Source organism: Ammospiza nelsoni, chromosome 7, assembly GCF_027579445.1.
Source record: "Ammospiza nelsoni isolate bAmmNel1 chromosome 7, bAmmNel1.pri, whole genome shotgun sequence".
Taxonomy (NCBI): Eukaryota; Metazoa; Chordata; class Aves; order Passeriformes; family Passerellidae; genus Ammospiza; species Ammospiza nelsoni.
Genome location: NC_080639.1, coordinates 9,523,939 through 9,549,538, shown reverse-complemented (window position 1 = coordinate 9,549,538; position 25,600 = coordinate 9,523,939). Strand labels below are relative to the sequence as shown.

General features: G+C 40.9%; 1 protein-coding gene and 1 long non-coding RNA gene across 3 annotated transcripts in view; one reads left to right on the top strand and one right to left on the bottom strand.

Annotated features, from left to right (window-relative positions):
• Positions 1-14,761, top strand: part of LOC132075556 (uncharacterized) — a 38,371-nt gene extending 23,610 nt beyond the window's left edge. Inside the window, exons 3-4 of the long non-coding RNA XR_009418783.1 lie at positions 3,196-3,339; positions 12,268-14,761. This is a non-coding gene — a long non-coding RNA (uncharacterized LOC132075556). The remainder of the gene's footprint in view (positions 1-3,195; positions 3,340-12,267) is intronic.
• WDR75 (WD repeat domain 75) lies at positions 779-17,590 on the bottom strand. 2 transcript variants are annotated; one of them, XM_059476106.1, is made up of 21 exons: positions 17,570-17,590; positions 17,063-17,192; positions 16,274-16,339; positions 15,608-15,701; positions 14,896-15,020; positions 14,498-14,568; positions 13,839-13,955; positions 13,212-13,300; positions 12,252-12,410; positions 11,910-11,969; positions 11,705-11,820; positions 11,060-11,232; positions 10,121-10,284; positions 7,740-7,923; positions 6,223-6,317; positions 5,748-5,843; positions 5,021-5,190; positions 4,384-4,443; positions 3,185-3,328; positions 3,009-3,100; positions 779-1,138 (listed from the first exon to the last, which is right to left on the bottom strand). In XM_059476106.1, the coding sequence occupies exons 1-21, from the start codon at positions 17,572-17,574 to the stop codon at positions 934-936; spliced, it is 2,415 nt and encodes an 804-aa protein (XP_059332089.1). In that variant the 5' UTR covers positions 17,575-17,590; the 3' UTR covers positions 779-933. The 2 variants fall into 2 exon arrangements, with proteins under 2 accessions (XP_059332089.1, XP_059332088.1); XM_059476105.1 differs by lacking the exon at positions 17,570-17,590 and adding an exon at positions 17,339-17,432.
• Positions 17,591-25,600: the final 8,010 nt, after the last annotated feature.

The window sequence follows — 25,600 nt, the reverse complement described above, 5'->3', positions numbered from 1 at the left end:
CTAAGGATGAATTTCAGTATTTCTATGCATGGGTGAGAGTGACAGATTTTGTCTGTCATAGGATAATTTCCCCCAAAAAAGTTAAAAGTGCTGCCACTAACTGCCTCCCACTATATCATGTTAACACAGGAGAGGAAGAAAAGGGTCCTCCACTTAGTTTGAAAGGTAGAGTAGGGAGAACTCAGGTTTCACTGAATGTTGGATTGTTCTTGCTCCAGCATTTTTAATCTGAATAGTTTTAGCAAAATATTGTTTCTTTAGGGCTTTTAGTGACCTGTAGCATTTGCATCTGCTTGCCTTCATGCTGCAGCACCATGGAGATTGTATTTGCACTTGGGCCCTCAAATTCACCACTTCAAACCAATTCTACACTCTGCTACAGTTAAGTGATACCATTAATATCTATATTCTCTAACCAGGCATGTTAAACCACTTCTCATCTGTCTCAACAGCTGGAGAGGAACTTCTGGGGAGGAGACTTGTTACTTACCTGCATACAGCACCAAGAACCAGCCTGACCTCCCCTGCCACACCTTGAGCTAAGCTCTGTCACCAACTGAAGGCATTTGCTGCTGCTGCTTTGGCAGCAGTAACTCAGCCCCAGTGGGGAAGATTTTCAGCAGCTGAGCTGTCACTTTGCTAACTGATCACAAGCCAGATAATGAACTCAGTTTTGCTCTTAGCCTTTTAAATACACTTGCAAGGGGGTGGGGAGCCCCCAAGCCAGGTTAAGCATTTTCTAAGGTCACAGAGAATCAGTAATAAACTAAGAGCAGAATCAGCTTTTCAAAACTTTAATCACTCCCCCTTGTTCCGCATTCCTTTGGAAAGAGAAGCTGATAAAATTTTTGGCCAGAGGACCTGAAAAAAATTTAAAAGAATATTTAATCCACAAAGCTTCAACTTGCAGTATAAAAAAAGTAAGATGTCTGTTTAGAAGGCTGATATCCAGCTGTAGTCCATTTTTCTTATTTTTCGTAGCTCCTTTTCCTGGGATTTAGACAGTTTACATGTCATCTCTCCTAATAATTCCATATGGCTTGTATCCTCTTGTTCCATTGCTGTGACATCTTCCTCATCTGAATCATCCTCTGCTTTTTCACTTTCCATTTCTACTTCATCAGCAACTTCTTCAGCACTGGAAGATGGTTGGAAACAACCCAATTAATAGGTACTCTCACATACTACAGTACTATAGAGGAGAAGTAAACAAGATTTTTTTTTTTTTTTCATTTCACTCTACCTTTTTCCTTTCAGTCTACCTACTATACTTGTCTTGCAATCTCAATTTCAAGCCATTTTTCAAATAGCTCTCCTCTAAGTAAACTTAAAATAGTTTTTTCTTGAAATATAATAGGTAACTGCAGAGCAGGCAGGTCAGCATTATGACAAATGTTACAACATTGCAGTCCTACAGGATCAGAAATGTTGGATATACTGGTAGATGAGACAGTATTCAAGAAGGTCATTCTTCTCTTTCAAATCTGAAAAGGGTCACTTGGTCTTAAAAATACCTAGAGTGTTATTAGGAAAGAAAAAAATTCTTTGGTTGCTTGTTTTTTTGTTCTCTAAATGTAGAGAGATGTTTAAAGTGGCCATTCCCTTCTGACTTCAAGAGTTTTAAGCCTGTGCTGAAGTAGAAAGCACAATTCCAACAAATTATATGGAACTGTTAAAATTTAAAAAGCATTAATGAATAGTATTAATTCAAGTGTCTGTTGTATAAATAGTCCAGATCTATTAAGAGTGAACTGCATGGCAAAACAAACAGTACTGGTCTTCTAAAAACCCTCTGTTCTAACAAACTATCCATCACTCACAAAATGTAAATGGAGAAGCACACAGTAATATCATATTACCAAGGAAAATAGAAGCATTTAATGCTAATAATATATCCAACTGTATAATATATACAGTGATAAATTGTGATCAATCTTCAAGGGCCCAATGCTTACAATTACATGTATCTTTAAATGCACAGCCACAGCAGTCACTGCTGTCAAAGTACAAGCTGTGCAAGTGCAAATATTTACACAGGTCACTGAACTCTCACATTCTTCAGGACTGAAACTAGATGCAAGTTCCCATGTATTAGATTTCTGCCACTGTTCTGTGGCTGTTTTGTTGTGCTGTGCAGAGATCCTGCAGCAGTGGCAGCACAAGGTGGCAGAAGCCAGGACACAGAACAGGCTGCAGGGCAGAACCCAGGGCACTCAGGGGCTGTGATTGTTCCTGGGTGAGCCCTGGCCCTGTGAACCACCCACTCACCCATCTGGCAAATCCACACCAACACCAGACTGCAAGGACAGGCTTTCATCCCCAGCCTGGCAGAATCTAATGAAGCATTTTAAAGAACACATGGCACAAAAATGCAATCACTGAACTGGCTTCAGAGTAAGTGACAAGATATTAATCCTAATACAAGTGCACTGTCATAATCCCTGTGCCTGCATTCCTTTGATCCCAAAGGAGAAAGCTGCAATTTTAAGTACCTATCTAACTACTCTATTAAACTGGCATTAATGCACTGTAAGCCAAACTTAGATGTGCTTACAGTATAACCTTTTATTCTGTAGCTTAATTAGAAATGACATTTGAGTTCTAAACCAATTCTTAAGATCAAGCTTCTAACTTACTGGTGTAGCTAGAAACTGAAACCAAGAATTATGCAGCAAGTCATAGGAATTTCAAATAAAGTTGAGAATCTAATATTGAACCAAAAATAGCACTAAAAAGCCATTAAATCCCTGGAATAAAGTTAAATTCATAGAGAACATTTGAGTGTAAAAGGCAGTGTTTTGCATATAAGCACATTAGGCAAAACCCAGCAAAAGTAACAGCAACAAAAGAGGCAATATACTAAATAGCCAGACCATTACCACACTCAAGTATTCTACTGAATTACTGAATAGATAAAGTGCTGGAAAACTGCTTTCACACTTCAAACAAAGATTGACATAATTTAAAGTAACTTTGATAACTAAGGAGAGTTCTTGAACTTTTCTTACCTTTTGTTCTCTTTGGAGATGAGCAATGAATTAATAAATATAGTGCAGAGGAAGGAAGCAGATGGCAAAACGTGTGCTGGAGTGTGCAAAAGCTGCAAAGATAAAACAAAAGCTTTATGAATGGCTTTGTTTGTCATGATTTTGCTTGTAATTACTTTTATTGTAATTACTCCTACCTCTTTGACAGCAGGTGAAGCTTGCTCCTGCTTATTATGAACAACTGGTTTTCCAAGGTCTGTATCCTCCTGTGCTTGCTGACGTCTGTGCTTTCCCAGCAGCACACTAAATGGTGTCACAGGAAGACTTTCTTCTACTGCCAGCTTGAAAAAATGTAAGTAGAATTTTAGTGTCACAAATCTAAGTTCTATCTCCTTTTAAGTTACCAAAATTCAGAATAAACTCAACTGAAAAAAGCCTACACTCAAACTTAACTCAAATGAGCTATGTGGTTCTTTGTACTCATTCTCTGTCAGGTGTCTGGAGAGAATCCTGCACAGAGGGTTACAAAACTCTCCAGAATCTGGCCCCAAGAACACTGGATTTTAGTTTGCTGGTGTACCTATTAACTTCCAAGTATGGAAGGTGGTGCATGCGCCAGAAAACCAAAGGATGGGTTTTCTGATTTCACAGAACCAAAAGATCATTTATACTCCAGCATCATGTGCAGAGAGATACAATTATACAATGGGAAGCAAAACATGGCACCTTGACTTTTGGCGTTTTCCTGCATCAATATACATTTATCTGAACACCAAATTATTTTCCCACTCTCCAAAGAAACTGATTGTTTATGCCCACAGTCCCACAGCATTTTGTATTAGAAAGATACTAACTTCTACTTTGATCTAGTTTATCTGACCAACCAAATCAATCAAATGCTGCGTTACAGTTTTAACTTCTTCAAAATGAATTAAAAAAAAAATTCAATTTCCCAGACTACTTCTCCACAGAAATACATATTAGAATGCAATTCTGGAACTCCTTCTCACAGGCAAATCACTATTGACTGACAACTGGTCATCCCTATAGTTCAGACCACACTCAAGGTTCCAAGTGTTACAGAAACCAAGATAAGGAAAGAGCTTATTTAAACATTTTGCTTCATTTGTGTAACCTGAATCTTTTAGAAAATTATTATTTTTTTCCCCCAGGGGAAATGGAGTAGTTCACTGGTACTTAAAAAAATTTTGCAAACAGCACTTCTTGTTAAAAAATAAGCAAATACAGATAACTGCCCCTTCAGCTAAGTGCCTGTGACTCCAGGTAAGGATCTGGTGAGCATTTTCATGACAAAAGGGAATTTCAATATGACAAAATAACCATCAGAATTTTGAATTGCCCTGCCCATCTCAGTCAGAAGTTCTATGAGAGGTACCTGTTTGCTTGATGGTGTGAGCCTTTCTTCCAGAGACTTTGTGCTAAGTGTCATCAGCTCCTAAAATACAGAAGGATGTAGCAGAGTTATCATATGTGAAACTGCTTTCTATATTTACATAACTTGCCTACAGAAGCTTCCGACTGGCCCAAAAGTTTTATCAGTCAAGTGGAAGAGGAAAACCATCTCTTCATCTTTATTTTGTAAAGAAACTGAAGAGAAGCAAGAATGGGCCTAAAGGTTCTATGGGCTTTTTGGGAAAACAAACAAAAACCCCACACCCCCATCCAGAAATGACAAGGAAACTGAATATCACATGGAACATGTGAATAATCAGCAATAATCCATTCTAGGTGCTTGTTTAAGTTAAACAACGCAGGCAATGTTCCCATGTTATCTAGTCTCTTGTATCAATGCAGCAGCATAAAACTATTCACAGGAATAGGAGAAAACCAGTAAATAATTTTGATCTTAGGCTGTTTTGGCAGTTAAAAGCTTTCAGCAAAGCACAGCTTACAATGACATGAAAACAAAAAAGGAACTTCTATGCTCATAAGCAGAACTCTGAATTCACATCAATCCATTTTAAAGAAAACAGTTTTTCCCCAGGAACCACCTACCAATTACTATTCCTTACTTGTGTATCTGTAAGAAAAAACAGCTGGGATTTTCTTAGCCAAAGGTATTTTTCTGAGCTAATCGTTTCAGGTTCATCTCTGGGAACGAAGGCAGCAAGCAGGATCTTTTCTTTACAAAGATTTCTCTGGATGTAGACTGGCCATGGCTCACTTGGTTTAAACACAAACACTGCAAAACCAAAAATATCTTCTTTTTAAATCAGAAAATTCTTATGCTCCTGGCTAGCTGTCAAAGCCCTGCATATCCCAACCAGGAAAGGTGGACAGGATTGCCTCCAAGCACCACTTCACAGGAATATAACTGGCTAACTTTAGTCAATAATAGAAGGGACCTTTCACAATACTCCAGTCCAGAGAACACACTTGGAAATTAACATTTCTGTAGGAAGAGTTATCTTAATTTATTGTCAGAGCTCTAAAATGTAGCTGCATAGTTCTGCATTTACAAGACAGGGTCAAGAACATTTCAGACCCTCACCCAGAAAATGTGGTTAATCCTGAGATATATCCTGTACCTGAAAGTACCAGCTGGAAGAAAAGGTAACACACTTTATCTATCAGAATGCTGCTGTCAGATATGGCTCAGTTCCCACAGGTGCAAGCACCCACTGAAGTCCCTCTCCAGCTCTCATGGTCTGAGTTCTAAGAAAACCTTTTCTAGGAATTGTGCTTCCCCAGTTTTAAATTCTGCTGATCCTGACTAGTGAAAGAAGGCTTTGTACTTACAGCTGGACTCTTTGGAGAGCCATGAGACTGCAGCAATGTGTTCAGAAAGGGGATCAGGTTGCAGAACCACGACGTTGAGGTGGGCACTCCACTCCACTGAAAAGCAAGCACAGCAAGAGGCAGAGGTGAAAAGGAGCCAAACAAAAGGTCAAACAAACACCACACAGAGCCTTAGCTGCTGGAAGAGGCAGCTCCACTCATTCCCTGGTGAATAAAAACACACAAATGCTACCAACTCCTACACAAGTGTAAGAAATTACTATTACTGGGTTATCGTTCACCTAACCCAAGATCTATTTCTGCACACACAAAGCACATGCACATGGACAGGATATTCTCCTAAGTATGAAAATAATCTCATTTCCACAGGGCATTTTGTAGTGTGTTAAATCTGGAACTGAACTAGAATGATTTCAAGGTTTCACAGTAATTTCAAGCAATAAATTACTCTAGCACACGTTCAAGCTGATCTTACATGCACAAGTGAGCAGGTTCCAGCAACACAGAAAGCCATAATCAGTGGCACCAATAAGGTACTTGGAACATGTTAGTCTCCCAAAGCAGATGTTCCTACAGAAGTAAAAAGTCAAAACAAATTAGTCACCTTCAGAGTTCATCTTTGTTTCTCTATGTAGCAATTACTCACAAGTCACAAAAACCATTTAGTTATGATTTAGTTTTGGTATCTAAATCCAAAGCTTGCTTTTTGCATTCACCTCAAGTGGCATGAAACTCCACACGCAACTATCAGATAAATCTGATAATTTAAAGTGTGCATAAATATGTAAGGATTACATGGTTCTACAGCGTTCCAATATAAAGGAGGAATTTAAAACTCTAAAACAAATTACAAACCCATACATAATTTTAAGTATTCACACTGGGATTGAAAAATAATTTAATATTTAAAGAAGCCCTACTATTGTTTAGAAACTAGAATGAGTGAAGTAGTTTAAAAAGGGTTATTAGAACTCCAGTTGAAGACAGCATGTGATTTAATTTCTCAGTCTCTTGTTTGAGAATAACAGAACAGCCTTAGGACTTGTAATGATAAAAGATTTTAAAAAAAGCTAATAAGGGACAGAATTTGTGTATTAAAGAAAAGCCCTTTGACATTATGCAAATAATACAGCAATTCAATAATTAGAAATGACATTTGAGTTCCAGAGTAATTTATTTCCTTTTAATATAACAAATAGTAAAGGTTATAAGAGGAGGCAGCTGGCCTGGGAAAAACTTGGCACTGCAATAAGCTGGTGGCTCACATGCCTCCCACAATTTTCCTCCACAGCAGTTTCAGAATAACATTTCTCAATTTCTAATCTTAGAGGACCAACACAAAACAGATTTCATCACACAAAAGAAAAGCTTAAAAATATACACACAGCACATGGAAGGGAGAAACCTCCGTATGCTGCCATGACTCTTTGTGCCAAGAGTCTTTAAAACATTGTGACCATACAATGTTGATGTCTTTTATCATGACAGCTTACAATGGAGCATTGCTGGGATAGTCTGCCAGGAAAACATGGATTTTTGAACAGAGGTTACAGAGGATGAAGATATTTATTTTATAGTACAGGCAATATCAATAAACCATAAAGGCATGATGAACTAATTTCCATTTGCATGCATGCATACACAAATTATGAACCAACTGTCTGCATTTACATTTTTTCAGGACTTTGATTCACCCCTGGATTAATGGGGGAAAAGAGAAGTGCTATCACACTACTTGTGTGCTCCATGATACAGATTTAAGGATGAGAGGTACAAGAGACATAAACAAGAAGGAAGTGCAATGCTCAATCTTATTTTTAACCAACACCTAAAAGCCATTTTAATATTTTCTATATATGAATTTAAGACTGATAAATTCAATGTTTATGTGTATATGTTTATGAACATATACAAGGTCTTGGACTGCTATGAATTGATTCTTTCTTTTCTCAGAGTTCAAATGAGACACAAAAGAGCAGATGAAAAATGTACCTTATATTTCCAGGTGGATGGCAAAATGTACACTTAAGATCCCAAGTAAGTGAATCCCATACAGTGACAGTTTCTTCAAAGCTAACAGCCAGCAAAGAGCCATCTTCTGAGAAGCAGCAGTTTGTAGCTTGGTAGTTGTGGTAGCTGCCCACAAAGTCACAGCTCCAGCTCACACTCTGGTGTGCTGCATTGAATGAACAAGCCAGTTAATTCAAGTCCATACATGAAGAAAGAAGAAGTCAATTATTACTGCAGAACAGGCTCAAGGCAAAACAGTTTTCTTCACAATTTTTGAAGAGTACAGAGAATCTGTCCTGCTCTAATATGAGAAACAGCTGGTAGGGTTTTCATTTGTCCTCAGTTTTGCATTTGAACAGAGAACCTTGAGACTGACATGGTACAATATTCATGCTTAGTTTGCAACTCCATTAACTGTGCTCTCACAGAGGCAGAGCTTAGGTAAAATGATACCCAAGTAATTTCAACACTTATTTTTCTGGAAAAATTGTTCTGTCATAACTCTAGCAAGAACACAGGAGCATCACTCAAAATCTGAACACAGCTTGCATTTGAGTCCAACAAAGCTCATGGTTCATTTACAGAGGATTTGAGGATCATTAAGTGACCCACCAGCATGCTTCCTTCTGCTGGTTCACCTGCCACTGCATTCTGTTTGGACACCTTTCCCACTGTTGATAGTTACCAGAAAATAAACTGGAGCAAAGTGATGTACTTACCACATTAACATACATTTCCCAGTATAAAATAATTCCTACAGCATGCTTTTCAAATATTTGAGTAGGATGAGGAAAAAAAAGGAAAATCACCCTATGCTTAGCTACCCTTTATATAATGGCTACAAGTTGATGATTAAAAGACCTGCCTGTAAAAAAAAAAAGCCAGAAACGACTGAGCACTTCCAACTGCATGGCACCATCTAGGGGCCCAGCAAGAGACCTGCTGCAATGAACACATACCAGAGTGAACTCAACTGAGGAGCTCTTTGCTAAACTAGTATTTGCTGCAGAAAAGCTGCAGCATGTCAAGTTTTCTACCTGAGCATTCCTACTCTGCCCCACTGGGCAAATACACCACAGCAGCCACCACTAATTGGTACTTTCACATATGCCAAGAAACAGAACCCTGCAGTCACCTCAAATACAAACACCCTGATGAGGCCAGTCAGCAGAGACAAAACTATTTTGTGGAAGGAAAAAAAATATTTTCATCCCCAACTGACACTATACTCAAGATCAAAGTATCTGCTCATTAAGTTAAGATATAATTTAGCCTCAGAATAATTTATGAAAAAAGGCAAAACCAAACACTCTTTCAGATACCACTGGGGAGATTACTACTAATACAGTAAATTACACAAGTTTTGTCTTTCTTCTCATCCCTTTGTCTTTATCCCTCAGCCACAGCTGAGGGATAAAGAACTTGGAAAGAGAAAGTCTGGCAAAGTCTGCCAAATGGAAACCCTAGCAGCTCTAAAGTACTTTTGAACATGTTCTCACCTGCCCATGAAAAGACAAACAGATTACTAAACTGCAAGCAGTTCAGCAACACCACTATCACAGCTACTTAGGAACATGAAATGACAAGACAGCCAAGTGGCAGGAAAGTGCCACCTCACTGAAGTGTCCCTGACACTGTAAAAACATTGAAGTAAAAAGACATTAATATGTTGGAAATCTTTTGTATTTCATGTCCAAAGGCATACAGAGCAATCAATAAACATACACAGATGGTGTGTTTGAAAGACGTGAACATCAGCATGTCTTTCAAAAGGTTAAATTTAGTTATTAAAAATACCAGAAATTTCAGAAATACCTAAATACCCATTCTATGATGTTCAAGTACCTAATGAAAAGGAAGGATGTTCAAAAATGAACTCTGAAGTGATAGATATGTTGAACTGCAAAAGCACTCTTATTTTACACTAAGCTCAAACAGACTAACACATTTCTGTATCCTGCTCCTTTGAGCAAGATTCTCAAAGGAAAAGCCAACCCAGAGGACTGACAAAAATCCATTCTCTCAGCATGGAAAAATCACTACCACAAATAGTTCTTTAACCAATGAACATAGGCTGCCACTCCCTTCTGCAGCAGCTTGCCAAGGTCTTTGGTTATATCAGGAAACTCCAGACCAAACTAATATTGTAGAAGTATGGCAGAACTCCATCACAGGATGCTCAGGAGAACACAATACTTCATGCAGCAGCAGAAGCAGATCAATGCAGGGGACTAAGCAAATAAAAGCAGGGTCTTGATTTCTAGAGCATGACTTCAAATGGCAACATAGGTAATTTCCAGCTCAGGTTATTCTTACAGTTCTAGGTTACAAGATGAAATAAGTTATTTTTTGGCCACACTTACCTTCTGGATCAGAGTCTTCTACCATCACCCAGACTTTAAACACACAGTCTCTGCCAGTTGTTACCAGGATGAGCGAGTCATCTCCCAGTTCATCCATGTCACGAAAGCACATGTCTGTGATGTGGTTGTCATGGGGTGTGTTTATTCTGGTGTTCAGTGCAAAGCTATAGGAAAAGAAAGCAAAACCTTGCCATTCTATTTCATTTGGAACCTGGGGAAGAATTCAGTTCAAGCTGATTCTGGAATGGGCAGGGAGAAGAGCAATCAATGGAATTTGTAATTAAGACTGCTAAATGCTATTGCATTAAAGATCAGGTTTCCCTAATGGCTTCTATACAGTAGCCCAGCACCAAAAAATATCAGTAGGCAAGCATCTCTCAAATACTCAGCCTGAACCTGGGCAGTCATTCCAGTACTTAGAAAATCAGTCACATGGTTTATCTGTGTAGTAGCTTTCTTTTACCTTGTTTCTTTAAGAAAATAATTTGTAGTCAAAATGCAATTTTTTAAATAAGAAAATTACGGAAAGGCTATTAACCAGGAAAGGAAAATTAAGGAAAGGCTATTAATGCATATGTTAGCTAAAGACAAAAACCAACAATAAAGTTATAATCTTCTGAATCTTCTGGAGAAGGACTAATCAACTAATGATGGATTACACAGAGGTGGGGAAACTATATGAGCTACAGAATCATTCTGTCAGGTCCATGAGTCTTCATACCAAGAAAATATGTGAATTGAAGTCCCATGGTTAAAATAGTCTCTAATTACTGTAAGTAAAATAAATCCAGAGCAATTATTTCGTGTGTGTATTCAGTGCAACACTGTGCTCTGTTGCAGATGCTGTAGTGTGTATAGTAACTTCCCAGATCTTTGCAAGGCAACATCTGTGCAGAGATTTGTTTGACTGGCAGCTGGAAGGCCAGCTGTTACCATTACCTCTGTGTTTCTTCACTGTAGAACCACAGCTTCAGCTGTAGCTCGGGGTCAGCCACTTCCTCGCTCTCCTCCACCGTGGCCAGCCAGGTGCCCCGAGCGCTGAACGCCACCTTCACCAGGTCCGACTGCTTCAGGCCCGCCTGGTGGATGTACTGCCGCTGCACGATGTCCAGCTGCAAAGCAAGCCCACAGGGGAGTTAAATTCAGGTGCAGCTGGAAGAGATACCACTCATGAAACCACAGAGGAAGGATGTTCTGAGGGCTCCAGTTAGACTTGAATGGGCAGTGGCATGAAGAAGTACGCCAACGTGTGGGGAAAGCTGAATTAGAGCGTGTGCATTCCACAGCGATGCAAAGTGTAGGAAAGAATGAAAAATAATTTGAAGGTGTTTTACCTACAAATTTTTGACATTTAACAGGATAGCACACTGTTTTAAAGTACTTTTTTCAGCATCAATATTTAGATTTGCTCATCACGTGAAGTCGCAAATAAAGCCAAGAACATGTCAGCTTGGAATCCAGCCTTGTGGGATAGCTGCAAGATTTTTTTCCCCATTTGCCATATTAAGCCTTCAAATAAATCCTGATGCACAAGTTACTTGACTGAGTAAGTAAAAAGTTTTGGTACAAGCCCATCCAACTTACACTGAACAATTGTTGGTCACTCTGGAGGGAATAGAACTGCAAGTGGCCTGGCTCTCCATTCAGGACCAAAGCTTTAGTTCTAGGATCAACCACTAGGCCAGTCTTGACATCCCTACCTGGAAACAAAATTCAGGTGACAAATGACCAAAGATGTCAAGTGACACATTCCACACTCTAAGCGGAAGAGAAATTTTACTGCACTTACTTTTGATTAGCCCTTGAATACTTCTGGAAAACCTTAGGTTGCTGTTGATTATTGAAATTCCTGAAAGAGAAAGCAAGGCACACATTTCATGGTGGGAAAGAACTGTAACCTTCTGTACTGCAAATGTATCTTTTCCCAGTTTATGACACCAAAGTGGAAAGCCAAGTTACAGCAGTCACCAAGCAAATTCACAGAATTGATCAAAGAGCAAAAGAAACTGTTTCTTCAGATCATTAATGAAATTTTATGCAGTTCTTAATTCATTCATGCAAAATCAACAAAATAAAGCTCATACAGATTTGCATTTCCACTGAAGTGATGCTAGGATGTGTTTTGGCTTACTGTTGTCTGTGTGCAGGGTGCAGCAGAGAACGCCGTCAGAGGACATGGAGATGCACTCGATGGGAGACCCCAAACGAGGCAGGAAATCCTTCTGGCATGAAGATTCATTGTGCCACTGGACTAGAACAGATTCAACTCCACCACTCAGCAACCTGGTTCCTTTTCCAGCAACAAAATACAGTTAAAAGGTTTTGCTTAAAAAGAAATGAAATCAGCAGCCTGTGTCTTTACAATGACAGACAGACATGAATTTCTCAAAAGTTTTTAAACTGTCAGAAGTAAATGACAATACCAAGCCTGGGTAATATACACAGACATGCTTCTCATTATTTCCTGTTAAACTGCTAGAGAAACTTGAATAGGAACTTGGTCTACGGTGAAATTTCAGCAATGCTTTGGGAGTACATCCCATCACTTTCTGAATCAGCTGGATATTTGTGTGAGGATAAGGCTAAATTGTTCTCCTTCTGTGAAAAGTACTCTGCAGTAAGAAATACCTTAAGAAGAATAGTTCATATCACACAATTCAAACAGAAGTATATTATTTCTGACAGCAGGTTTGAGCTCAGACAAGACTGACTTGTTTTATTTGGATGCAAGAACTCATCAGTACTACTATTAATAAAACAGAAGGGGAGGAAGAGTGGAGGTGAGGGAGAAGAGGTGAGATTAAGGGGTTAGATTTTTCCTTCTACAACAAGAGAAAGGTATTTGACATTATAAATGCCAATCAAAATGCATATAGAAAATAACTCCTTTAGTTTTTATTTCAGATCCTTCCTGGCTACACTTAAAATTCTAGAAATTAACTTGTTAGTAAGTGTACAAACTTGGAGCTACTACAGATTCTTCCTCGTCTGCTGCAACACTTCAAATTTGAGGTTTTGTTTGTTTGATGGAGATTTTTGGGTAGGGTTTTTCTTATTGCTTTGTTTTGGTTTTTATTTTTCTTCTACTCACCCTCCAAAGAATAAGCCAGATCCATGACAGTATCATGATGCCAGTGCAGTGCTGAATATGTGTATCCTTTCTTGTGGTGGAAATTCCTCCTGTGTGGAGAGGAACAAAACATTTGTTTACTCACAACATCAACAACAGAGTAAACCAAGGGAAATATTGAACTGAATCAATTACATCATCCTGTCCTCTAACTTCTAGACTGGTTTATCCTATGCTCAAGTGATGCAGAAGGAGGGAAGGAACCACACTACACGTTTTCAGAAACTTCCTGGCGCACACCTCATATCTTGGATATACCGAGCAACTCAGTCCTGAAAGCAACTTAACCACATAGTGTTTCTAATCATGTATTCCACTGATGTGCTCTCCTTAGATGTGCCCATAAAGAGTTATTTCAGCTGTTCTCACATTACCTTTTACGCCTAAGTTTAGATTTAACAGAGCATAACTTAACATAGGCATTTTTCCCACTTGACATATAGACTGTCAGCACTGCAGGTTCATTGCTCATTCTGACTTCTGAAAATGGCAATGCTAAGGATAAATCAGACTGCTTTGCTCAGGTTTGACTTAATTCCTACAGTCAGAGGAGCTCATGGGATGCACAGTTAACCAAGCTCCACGTACCAGAGGCGAATCTTTCCATCAGCATGGCCAGTTGCAATGCAATCCTCTGTAGGATGGCACACGACACAACTGAAGCGATTGTCTCCTCCTTTTGTCTTCACTGTACTTAAAGAAAACCTTCAAAAGTTAAAAAAAGAACTTTAATTTTAAGAGTTGGGTTGGTTTTTCTGAAACAAATCTTCAAAAGGATCAGCTAGTGCACGTAAAAAATAATTCTGATTAGCAAAATTAAACATTTTAAAGTTGTTATGTTCACACGCACTCTCAAAAAACAGTGACAGAGTTATTTTCCTCTTGATTTCCTTAATTATTCACCTTCAATCAAGGTGAAAGAGTTTTTGCTCCTGTCTTCCTCTCCCTCTCCTTTTCTCCTGCTTCCCTCCCGCTGCCTGGGCCCTGCCCAAACTATGTCACTTGTTTCAGGTCAGCATCAACCTACATATTTAACTGAAAAAATACATTCCTGAGCTGCAAAGGTAAGGTACCACTGCCACTGATGTGCTCACTGTTCACCTCTACAGGAAGCTTCTCATATAGTGACTACATCCCCTCCAGCAGAAAACCAAATATGAGACCATGTGTGCACACATCATGAGTTAAGAACCATTTAGGATATATCAGACTGAATCAATACCTGATATTTTCATTCTTATTCTTACCTGTTCAACAATTTCCGTTTAAAAAAATAAACTTGGAGATTCACATCCTTCACTGACACCACATAGGAATCCTGTAAAAGTAAAGCCATTTTAGACATATAGATTATGTTTTCACACAAGAAAAAAATAAAGGACATTTCACTACAAAATACTTTACTCTGGAGACAATATATAAGCTGATGTTGAGTAAATACTTTGCCATTTCAAGTGTCAAAGTTTCTTTTTTGTTTTTGTAATATTAAAAAAGTATAGTTCTTACACTGATTAATTGACTTCTAGTTTTGTTTCAGTAGTGCTGTACTTTGCATAAAGGCATAAACAGTATAGATATCATTTGAGAGGAAAAAAACCCAACCAACCAATACCCAGAGAAGAAAAAAACCCAGAGGTGAACATACTTCTCTTCCAAATGCAATTTGCTTTGATGATGCACCCACACCATCCAGGACCACTGAGAGCTCCTTGCCTTCCAGATCCTGGCCCGCTCCTTTTGTCAGCTTAACTGAGACCAGCTGGAATGTATCTGACCAAAGAAAAAAATCTGCCTGAAACCAACAGTAGTACTGAAGAACGAGGACCAGGCAGTGGGTGTCACTGCAAGTGTAAGCAGGAGAATCCAAGGGAAGCTGCACAGTATTTGCTCTTGCTCTGAAGCAGCAATATATTATAGTACACAGTGAGGCCAAGCTGTATTTATTGAAGACAAAATCCCATAAAAATACCTAGGCATGCTGTGAATAGGACAAGTCTGTTTATGGTAATACTGCCTAAGGTGGGAGAATAATCCCCAGCACTCATACCCAACTTCAGTAGTATAACCTGAACCTTGGTGAGCACTGCTCAAAGATGAACTGCATCTGTGAGACCACAACCATGCAGTACATGCTTCAAAAGCAAAGACAAGCACTCTTCTAGACAAATATTGGAATGACAGATGTCACAGAATGAGAATGAAAGAGGTACAAACTGCAGTACTAGACATCTGCCACAGGATTTAAAAAATATTTCACAATTAATTAAAGCCCATTCTAGAAGCACACTGCTCACTGCTGGGACAGTAGCACAGACACAGAATGACAGATGACATGGATGATGCTCCCTGTACTGTACCTCGTTCACCCTTCTTTGGAATGACAACAAACACTGAGTCCTCAGCACTGGCAAGCACGTACAGTGCTAGAAGTTTGGATCCTACAGTGAAAGTCTGAAGGAAAAAAAAAGAGAAGGAAATCAACAATTACTACGTTTGTGTGTATGTCTTTAAAATAAGGAAATTATGTCTTACAGAAAGGTTCATGTACTAATTAAAATTTTCAATTCTAAGACAAATACATCTTTATTCTATCAAGGACTGATACAAATGTTAAAACAAAACTTATGAAATATGAGACATCAGATTTACTGAAAAGCCTCAGGACAACTTATCCCTAACCCAAAGCAGAAGGCATACCCAGAAGTGGGTATTTAGCAGAAAATATGAGCAAGAGTAAGCAGCCCACATTTTCAAGCCATTGGACCAATTCCTATGGGTGTATCCCAAACTGCAGAACAATTCCCAGAGCTACCCTGGACTCAAAACTGCAGCAGGTAGCAAGGTCAGTACGTCAGTACATCTCCCACCTTCTTCCCCAAAGGATCTGCATCATTATCATCATCACACATTCTTTTACTGCCATGATTAAATGGGTTTTAGGTTGTGTTCATAGTAGAACAACCCATCTCAGACTGATTTGTGCCCATTTTTTAAATGCTCTTAACAGGAATAACTCAACATACTTTAATGGGAATGCCATCCATGAAGTCCCACAGCTTAATGGTGCCATCGAGAGAGGAAGAATAGAGCTGAAGGAAAAAAACCAAACCAACTATATAAGTAAAATCAATAAATCAAAGTCAGATTCTACTTAAGATCACAACCAGGTAACTGAATAATAAAAAATACACGACACAGACCAGCCCTGTGCTGACATCAAATGAAGTGCAAACACAACATCATTACTCCAGTTCAAAATGTACATTGTCACAAAGAGTGAATGCAGATACCCACCATGTGAGCATCCAATTTTAAAAAGCTAATACATAGATCAGTCCCTCTTGGTAAATAAGTCTGGTTTATATCCAGACACCAAAAAAAGCCCAGGCAAACTAGGAGCAGGGAAGGCAAGCTGGGGGCAGAGGGAGCCACTGGGCAAGTTAAAGGGATTTAGTTACATCTGCATCACTACCAGCAGATACAGATGGGTGAACACCAACCAGAGTATTTCTGATCTTCTCACATGCCTCTTTTACTCTTTCAATGAATTTCAACCGGAAACTTTGCTGTATTTCCGTTTTGTTGTCATTCCATTCAAGGAGTGCAATCCACATGACATTTCACGTTTGTGTTTGTAGGAAACTGACATAGCTCTACCGTTCTTGTCAGATTTCAGCGAAACATCCGCTCGACGATGCCATAATCACTCCCAGCCCCTTCCCGAACCCCAGCCAGCCCCGGGACAGCCCCCGCGGGGGCACACAAGGGTCAGGAGCAGCCCGGCCACCCCAGCCGGACCTCCCCCCGCAAACCTGCATGTGGTTGTGTGGGTTGAGCTGGATGCCGGTCACCAGGTCGGCATGGCCGCACAGGAGCCCCAGGGTCTCCTCGGTGTTCACGCTGTGCACCTTCACGAAGTCCCCCGAGGCGTACAGCAGGTACCTGCGGGAGGAAACGCCGTTACCCCGGCCCAAGGGGCCCGGGCACCCCGAGCAGCCGCAGGCCGCGGGGACACCGGCAGGCACAGCCCCGCCCGGAGCTCAGGAGCCCCCCCGATCGAGACAACCCCGGCCCCCCGTGGCACTTGCTTGGAGTCGGCGGAGAACACGGCCCTGGCGCCGCGCTGGCCGCCGCCGCCGCAGCGCACCACGCGGAGCGCGCCCGGCGACACCATCTTGTCCCGCCGCCACCCGCGCGCCGGCCCCGCCCCGCCCCGCGCTGATTGGCCTCGCCGCCGCCGCGTGCTGCGGGCGGGCTGCACGCGCGCCCCCTCACGGAGACTCCGGGGCGGCGCAGGAGGAGAACGGCCCCAAAACCACCTCATCCATCACCCGGAGCGTGGCACCCAGCATCCAGGCTCTCCCTAAACACCTCCAGGAGCTGCCACCTCCCCGGGCAGCTCCTTCCAAACACTTTCTCTGAAGAAATTCTTCTTAATGTCCCATCTGAACCTCCGCTGGCACAGCTTGAGACTGTGTCCTCCCGCCGGTTACCTGGGAACAGAGCCCGCCCCTCACCTGGCCTCAGGTGATTTTTACGGGGCGCTCCGCCCTTCATTAGTGCCCCTGCCTAGCGCCCCTCAGAGCTCCAGTGAGTGCGGGGAGATATGGAGCTTGCGGGCATGCTGCCCATGCCCACTACCAGGGTTTTCATCCGAAGCCTCCCCCGGCTGCTCCCCGCGGCCATTCCCAGGCTAAGAGGCTCTGGGAACGCCGGCCCGTGAGGGGCTGTGCCCCCCTCATCCCCCCGAGTACTCCGGTCCCTCCTGGCCTCAGCGCCTGGCACGGGCTGTAAGGAAGAGTTGTCTGCCTGGGTCTGGAATTGCGCCTGTCTGAGGAGAAAAATGCGTTAACTCCCTTGTTTAAGTGAGCAGAAAGGCTGAGCAGAGGAAACCGATGGGTAAGCTTTGCTAAGCCCCCCCCCCCCCCCGTTCGCCGACTTGGACGAGCTGTGGGTTTGCTGAGTTACTGAGCACATCGTGTTCTCGCATCTGAAGGAAAACCGCTGTCAGGAGCAATGCGAATGTCTGGAGTACAGGGTGATTTATGGTGTCTGCGCCCTTCACTGCTGCTCCGGAATGGCAATTGCAGTTCTTGCACAGCTGTGGAGTTTTGGCGGCTGTTTAGGCGATTGAAGGTATCTCTGGTATGCCTGTAATTGGTTTTCAAAGAGTCGCCCTTCAGAGGCAATAACAGGGACAGGTGCGCTGTGACCGGGTAGTTGAGATCATCCCGCTGTAAACTCCGTCCTTTTCTTCCCCTGCTGGCTGAACCCCAGTTCGCAGGTTAATGAGGGTTGTGCAGAGACAGTGGCACACACCGTGCAGTGTTGTGGTCACAGGGAGCTGGGAATGGGTGTGAGAGGGCACAGTGCACCCAGAAACCCGGCTGCCATTCTCAGATGCTTTGGCAATTAAACAGTGCACTCTCTCCGGAGCTGAGAGCAGAATTTACAAGTGCTGCCTCAATTGCATTTGGCTGCAACAGCTGTGTCGTGCTCTCATTCTGGTGAATATTTTACAATCAAAGGCAGATGCAGCTCAGTGCTCCTCCTCTATGGGACAGTACATCGTGTCCAGGTCCTGAGCCACAGACACTAAGTAAAGCCAGAGGGGGAAAAAAACTGAGGTCTCCAGGAAAAGCCAGTCTCTTTAATCCACATTATTATGTGAATGGGACTCTTTTGTCAGGTCTACACTAAACGTAGTCAAGTTTTGTTAAAACTGAGGAGCTTAGCATACTTATCCCTCTCCTTGATAAGGGAGTAAGGCGAATACCTTGTGCATCTTAATGCATATGTTTTTTGTGATGCACGTTTATTTTTATCATTTTTGGAAATCTGCCCTAAGCTTTGAAGCTGATAAACCATGTAGAGACCAAGACTACCCCCCAAACATGTATCCTAGGGCAGGAGCACAGAGTGATGCAAGAAACCATATACTGCCAGCACGAGTGCAGAGCACTGTTCCCCCACAGCACAGCCACTGCTCTCAGCACTGGCTTTCTCTGCTTCCAGCAGCACAATTAATTTGGTTTTCCTTCCCTCACTTCAGCAGAAAACCCAGTAATGCACCCAAAATTAATGTGGTGATTTCAGTATCAATTTCACTTGTTAGTTATTATAGACAGGATTTTTTCAACTGTGGATGCTCTGTGTAATTGTTCCAAGTAATGCTGCCCAAAGTTTTTAGTAGTGATATTCTAAATATGGAACATTTCTGTGAATTAGATTGGGTCACTATGGCAGAGTTAAAAAGACTTTCATATTCAAAGTTAAAATGGTTGCCATAAATTTATTAGGAAATAATGAATAATAATTGTAAATAATAATATATAATATAGAATTATTAATAAATAGTAAATGCACACAGTGTGTTTTTAAAAAAAACCCAACTTTTTTTGTTTTATTGATGCACTCAGCCTTTTAGTTCATTGTCACAAGCTATATTTTAAGTGTGGTTTGATGCACATGTGTATAAGAACCAAAACTTACCTGCACCAGTTTTTGGAAGTTGAGGTAGCAGAAGATACTGAAAGTATCTGGTTTGTGGTGTTCAATGGAGAAAGGAACAAAACTAATCTAACCTGTTGATTGATTTTATTTATTTGACGTGGTTGCCTTGTATGCTTTTTCTAATTTTTTTTGTTTAAATTTACATTTTCAGTATACAAAATTCATAGGTTGTCGTCTGCAGCAAGTTGCTTTTTTCTTTCCCAAAGCAGTGACACGATTCAGTAAGGATTCTAATGTATTCAGTTGATGCTTAGGAATTAATCAATGAAATGTAGTTGTAAATACTACAAGGTGTATTTTTGCAAATTTTTGAAAAAGCATATTGCAATGAATTGAGCAAATAGTTTATAAATCATAGCAAATGGTATGGGCCAAAGATTTGTTTGCATTTAGAAGTCACTGTGTGATTGTGTAAGTAATTACAGGTAAACAAGTAAATACAGGTAAATTGCAGGTACAGGAGAGAATGTAGCTGTAGTTCTGAGGCATCTATTTTTAATGTTGTAAATAAAAATAGAATAACTTTAAATATGTTACCAGCTTAGATGGAAATCCTTCCAGGCCAAGAGATGAGTTCTTTCTAAACAAGTGTTACTAGTTAGCTTTATGTAGTCTGCCTAATCTGTAAATTTCTAAACTGTCCCAACACTTGTGAAATCCCATGAAAATAATGCAGTGTAAGAGTGATTAAGAGAAGACCATTGTTGGGGCTTCAAGGAAGCAGAATGATTGTCCTTAAGGAAGGGACTGTCCTTAAGAACTACAGTACCTCTCAGTTCATTGAGTCAGTATACAGGGCAGGTATCTGATTGAAAATGCTAACTGCATTTTATATTTGACTTGGTTTTCAGCAGGTTTCTGACTTTCCTGTGCCCTATTTGATCTCAGCCTTGCTCCTCAATAGAATATCCAGCTCTGTATCCCTGTCTGGAGCCTGGGAGCTGTGATCTATCACTCCCCACTCTGCTTTCACACTGGGATGCTGGCTGGCCAGCAATGGATCTGGTACATGTCAAAATCTGTTCTGTTTGTAAACTCCACTGCTGGTCTCGAATGGCTTTTTGCCTTCCATTTTGTGCCCTTCTCACCCAGCTTGTGGCTGCAAAGAGAAGAGGGCTCTGAAATACAAGCCTTGAAGCCTTCTGTAAGGAAATTAGGGATAAGAAAGGCTGCTCACATCACCTCCTAATCAAATGCCTTCGTTTAGGAGGTGATGTGACTGACTCAAATAAATGATTGCTAATTTGCTGAAGTAAACTTAACACAATGTACTCATATGTTGACTTCAGTTCAGGGCATACATTTATTTGAAGGGAAATTACACTGTTTTCTTTGTGGTAACCAAAAACGAACCTCACCTTTTGCTGAAAGGAAAATTAACGTGACAGAGATGAGAACAGAAGGAAGGAAGGCGTGGTGGTGTGGGCAGCTCCTGCAGCGGGGCACATCCATAGGGTTCAAGCTGGCAAAGCAGCTCTGCGGGGAGGGGAGGCTTGGCTTATGGAGAGATGGCGTTTACAGTAACCCATTACAGTAACGAGTCGAAGCCGTGGGCACTAGAGGGTGCTGCAAGAACGACTGCAGCGTGAACAACTCCGTGTTGGAAGTGCAGAACCCCCGGAAAGGGGAGCTCGCCAGAGGCGTGGTGCCCCTCAGGGCTCTGCTCTGAGCCAGCCTTGCCATAAACAGCGCACCGGTGTTCTCCTGGTCGATCCGCTGCTGTCAAAGGGACGGCCGGCACCTTGGAGGGAATCTGTTTTGTGACAGCTTCCTTGGCAGTGCTCAACAGGTGATGGCAAAACAAGTGTAAACACTGCAATCACTTTTTCAAAGAAGTTTTGTTTTCAAACGTCTCTAAATAGAGGGACTGAGCATATGGTGAGAATGAGTAGAGGCAAACTTGATAAATGGAAATTTGAATCTTGATAGTGATTCTGAAGTTGGTATTTAAAATCATTTCACGTGTGTATGTTTTAGTGTCTGATAAATTGTGACAGAGTAAATAGTATAGTTTCAGTTTAATTTAAATAGTTGCTTTTGAAAGTACCTTTTTCTTTTGAAGATTATAAGACTTTAATACTACAGAATTCTTGATTATATTGTCACCCCATACTAGTTTGATTTTACAAGTTCTTTAAGTACTTTGGAAATATTGGCCAATAATTACTGAAGGATGTTTAGTTTCATGATAGAGCTGTTTGTAATTTTTGTTACCAACACTTTAAGGTAAGGAGATATCAGTTACCTAGTAAGGAGTTAATGACACAGTGAGAAGCCTTGCAAGTAAATAAAATGGATATTTTATATGAGAATTTGACAACATGAATTCCACTGAAATTTCTTCCCATTTCATGCATTCCTTTTTTTTAATGGTAAAAAGGGAATAGGCTTTATTTTCTGACCATTTCTAGTAGTTGGAATAGAAAAAGCTGTAGCATATGACAGCAGAAGCCCACCTTGAGGTGGTGTGAATGCACTTGACCTTTTCTTCGTTCATTGGGTTGTGCCTTTCCCTTTGGAAAGGGCATTTTGTGGAGATGTGGTACCAAATGACCTCCATGCTGGCACAACTGTGCTTTTGTATCCAGGTTGTGAACAGTCTCAGAGCCTTGCTTTGGGAGCTCTGTATGGTCCTGTGTGTGCTGTCCCAGATGGTGACTTGTACCAGCTGTGCATCAAATGCGTTTTCTGCATCTGTGTGTGCCTTACACCAAGGCAGTCATGAAGAGTCAGGGCTTTGACTGGAGAAACAAGTGCCTGCCAGATCAAGTGCCAAGGGTCTTCCAAATTACCCCAACAGAGCGGGGACAGTGTGGATCCATGTGCATTTTACAGCACGTTTTCCTCATTGAAAAGCAGAGATGGTGTCTTGTACACATCTGTCATGGCAATGCCAGTCAAATCCCATCACTGTTAACTGCTTGTTAATACCAGCCAGGTGTAGAGGTGTGATGCTGATTTTGTATTCTGGTGTATCTCCTCTATTCTGATAAAGAAAAGAAGCTCTGAAATAGATGGTAATAAGTATTTTCTAATTAGCTGTGGCACACACAGACTTTAGGTTACTTTATCAATAAGGCATTGGCTACTGCTGGATACCTTTTCCTAAAATTGCAAATGGAAAAACTCATAACAGCTGAAACAAATGCTGACTATTCAAAAGATAACCTGAGAAGCCAAACAGAGCCTGCACCTATAACTTATGAATTGAAACTGTTTAGTGCAAAGACTGCCATAAAAAGACAGACATATTCTATATCTTATTGTATGTGGGGGTCTTCCTTCATGGGTATGTTCTTTAAGCTGTGGCTGTCAGTAAGCAAGGATAGAGTTTTAGGGGAGCAGAGCTAAAATGGGTCTCAAAATCTTATTTACATCAAGCAGCTGCTGAATCTTTAGTGTCCACTGTCTCATGTCTTTAAAATTTTTTCTTTCCTTACCGATAGCAGGGGAGACAAAGCTTTGTTCAGCTAGGGAAGGTAAGTGCTGCAATAGTTGCAAAAAGATTCTGGCTGAAAAGCAGAGACTCTGTCTTTTAAAAGCTTCATGCCTGTAGCCTAACAAATGTTCACAGCCTCTCCTGTGATACAAACCAGCTGTAACCATGCATTACTGTGTAAACAGTGTTCCCTTGCTGTAAGTGTTTCCAACAACAAAGCAGGACATACAAGCTTTACTGTTCTCTTCTCAACTTGTGTTAATTCACTACTACTGATAATCACCCTATTTTTAAAAATCCTGTCCCATTCTTGAAGCCAGCAAGAGCAGGGGCCAGCCCTGGACTGCATGCCAGCTGGGATTGCATGCCCAGTGACAGGCTGAAAGCTGGCCTAGGAGAGTGGGGGCTTGGTGCAGCTTTTAGTGTCTTTGGCAAAAGTCTCATTGCAAAATCTTTGAGCTCAAGGAAACAATGTACTTTTAATGCATTAGTTCATAACCACGGCCCTGCTTTTCAAGAAGCAATTCATCGAGCAAGCACAGACTCTTCTTTTTTTTTTGTGTTTCATGAATTAACTCTAAAACCCTGAAATGGTTTTGAGGTGTTTGAATGGTCAGAACTCTGACAGGAGCCTCAAGGGTTCACAGATCAGAGTTAATGATACTTCAGAACTGGTGGGTGTCCTAAGTAATCCAATATACTAGGTCAAGTAAATATCCACTTTGCCTTTTCTGATACTGCAGCAAGTGAGGTTACTTGTTTTTTTGTTCTCATATGTCTATTTCTTACAAGAAATGTACCCTTTACTTTTCCCCTGCATTTTGCAGTGCTGCCTTGGCATTTGTGGCATCTGTCTGACACAAAGGGGCTGATTCTAAAGGGTGGGTGCCCTTTACTATTCACATCTCCTCTGAGATAAATGATGCCAACAGAACTCTAGTTTGTAAGTGTGTTCAAACTGACGTAAAATTCATTTCCCAAATTATTTCCAAGCACCAAGTCCAGATGCCTCTTGTTAGGGTTTGGATTTTTCTCTTGCAGCAGCTGCAGAGTGGATTTTTTTTTTTTTTTTGGACAGTTGTATTGAGTTTCATAGCAGGGAAAATGGTTTTGTTGCCAAATGGTTGTTACCATGATTTCTACTGAAAGAAGGATTTTGGAGGGGAGAGTGAGTCCCAATGTGTTGTTTATTTCAGAGTTGTGTGGTATCTTTTAATGCACAATGTTTTTAGTAGTCTGGGTAAATGCTGCTGCTTTAGCTACCAGGAAAAACCAACACAAACCATGATGTATTCTGAGCTGGGACTTTAACTGTTAGAAACAACAGTCATCATGGAATAGCTTTGTATTGTAAGGCCTAATGAACTGACAAGCATAAATAAAGGAGACTCCCTCCTAGCTTGCATGCAAGTAACAGGTTGTGTGAAATGTGGTTTAGGCATTATCCCCTCCAAATTCTGTCTTCTCTAACCCACACATGGCTGCTTACTTTTAGTGCTGCATACCTGCTCTTAACATTCTTAATCCACAGGCACCAATTCTACCTAAGGATCTTCTAAAATGGTATGCACATCTGTTAAATCCTTTACATGCCTTTTCCCAAAGTTTACTGGAACTTGGTCGATGGTGGAGCAAGAATTGCCTTTGGGTTTGGGCTCATGTTGCCTTTAGCAATTGTCGATATAATTCATATTGCTAATACTCTGTAGCTTCAATTAGAGTGGGTTTTTTTTCTGAAGGTTTCATGTTCTCCTGGCACAGTGTGCTCCAGCTCCACACAGTGCACTTGGAGGGCCCTGAGAGAGTGAGAGCTCATGGTATTGACCTGCAGCTGATTTTGTGGCTTAGAGGGAAGGCATTGCTCCAGTGAAATAATAAGGATGGCACCAGGTTTCAGAAGGCAGCAGCAGCAATGTCTTTGTCTTCAAATGATGGCAGGTCTTATTGAAGGACCCCAGCATAAGCAGTTCCACGAATTTTTGGACCTGTTTCATGCTATCCCTGAAATGCATTCTTGTAGCAAGAACCTGGGATTGCTACAAACCATGTTTTGGTTCATCTGGAGAGAACACAGTCAAACCCTCTTACTTTTAGAAGTCACAGAAGTGGTGGAGTTAGATAAAGTTTGTAATTAATTAAATGGAGGTGAGAGAAAATGTTTTACGCAATGGAAGCATTTATTTGGATTACTTTAGTATTGTTCATGAACACTAAATCAGTTTCTTGTTTCAAATTATGCTTAAGTACAGTTTTGCTCTCTGTCTGTTGGACAAGTCTTTTTATGAATAAGCACCTCAGACTGTATTGTTTTAGGGCACCTTTGTAAGTTTATGCCAATTTAAATTCTTTGTATATTGTGGTAAAAGTAATCTTAATCTGATTAACCTAGGTGTCCATA

Coding starts and splice junctions, on each gene's coding strand:
- WDR75 (XM_059476105.1), bottom strand. CDS start 17,424: ATGGTGTCGCCGGGCGCGCTCCGCGTGGTGCGCTGCGGCGGCGGCGGC. Junction 15,702..16,273: donor TGGATGGCATTCCCATTAAA/GTATGTTGAGTT, acceptor TTTTTCCTTCAG/ACTTTCACTGTAGGATCCAA. Junction 5,191..5,747: donor GCTCTCCAAAGAGTCCAGCT/GTAAGTACAAAG, acceptor TTGGTTTTGCAG/TGTTTGTGTTTAAACCAAGT.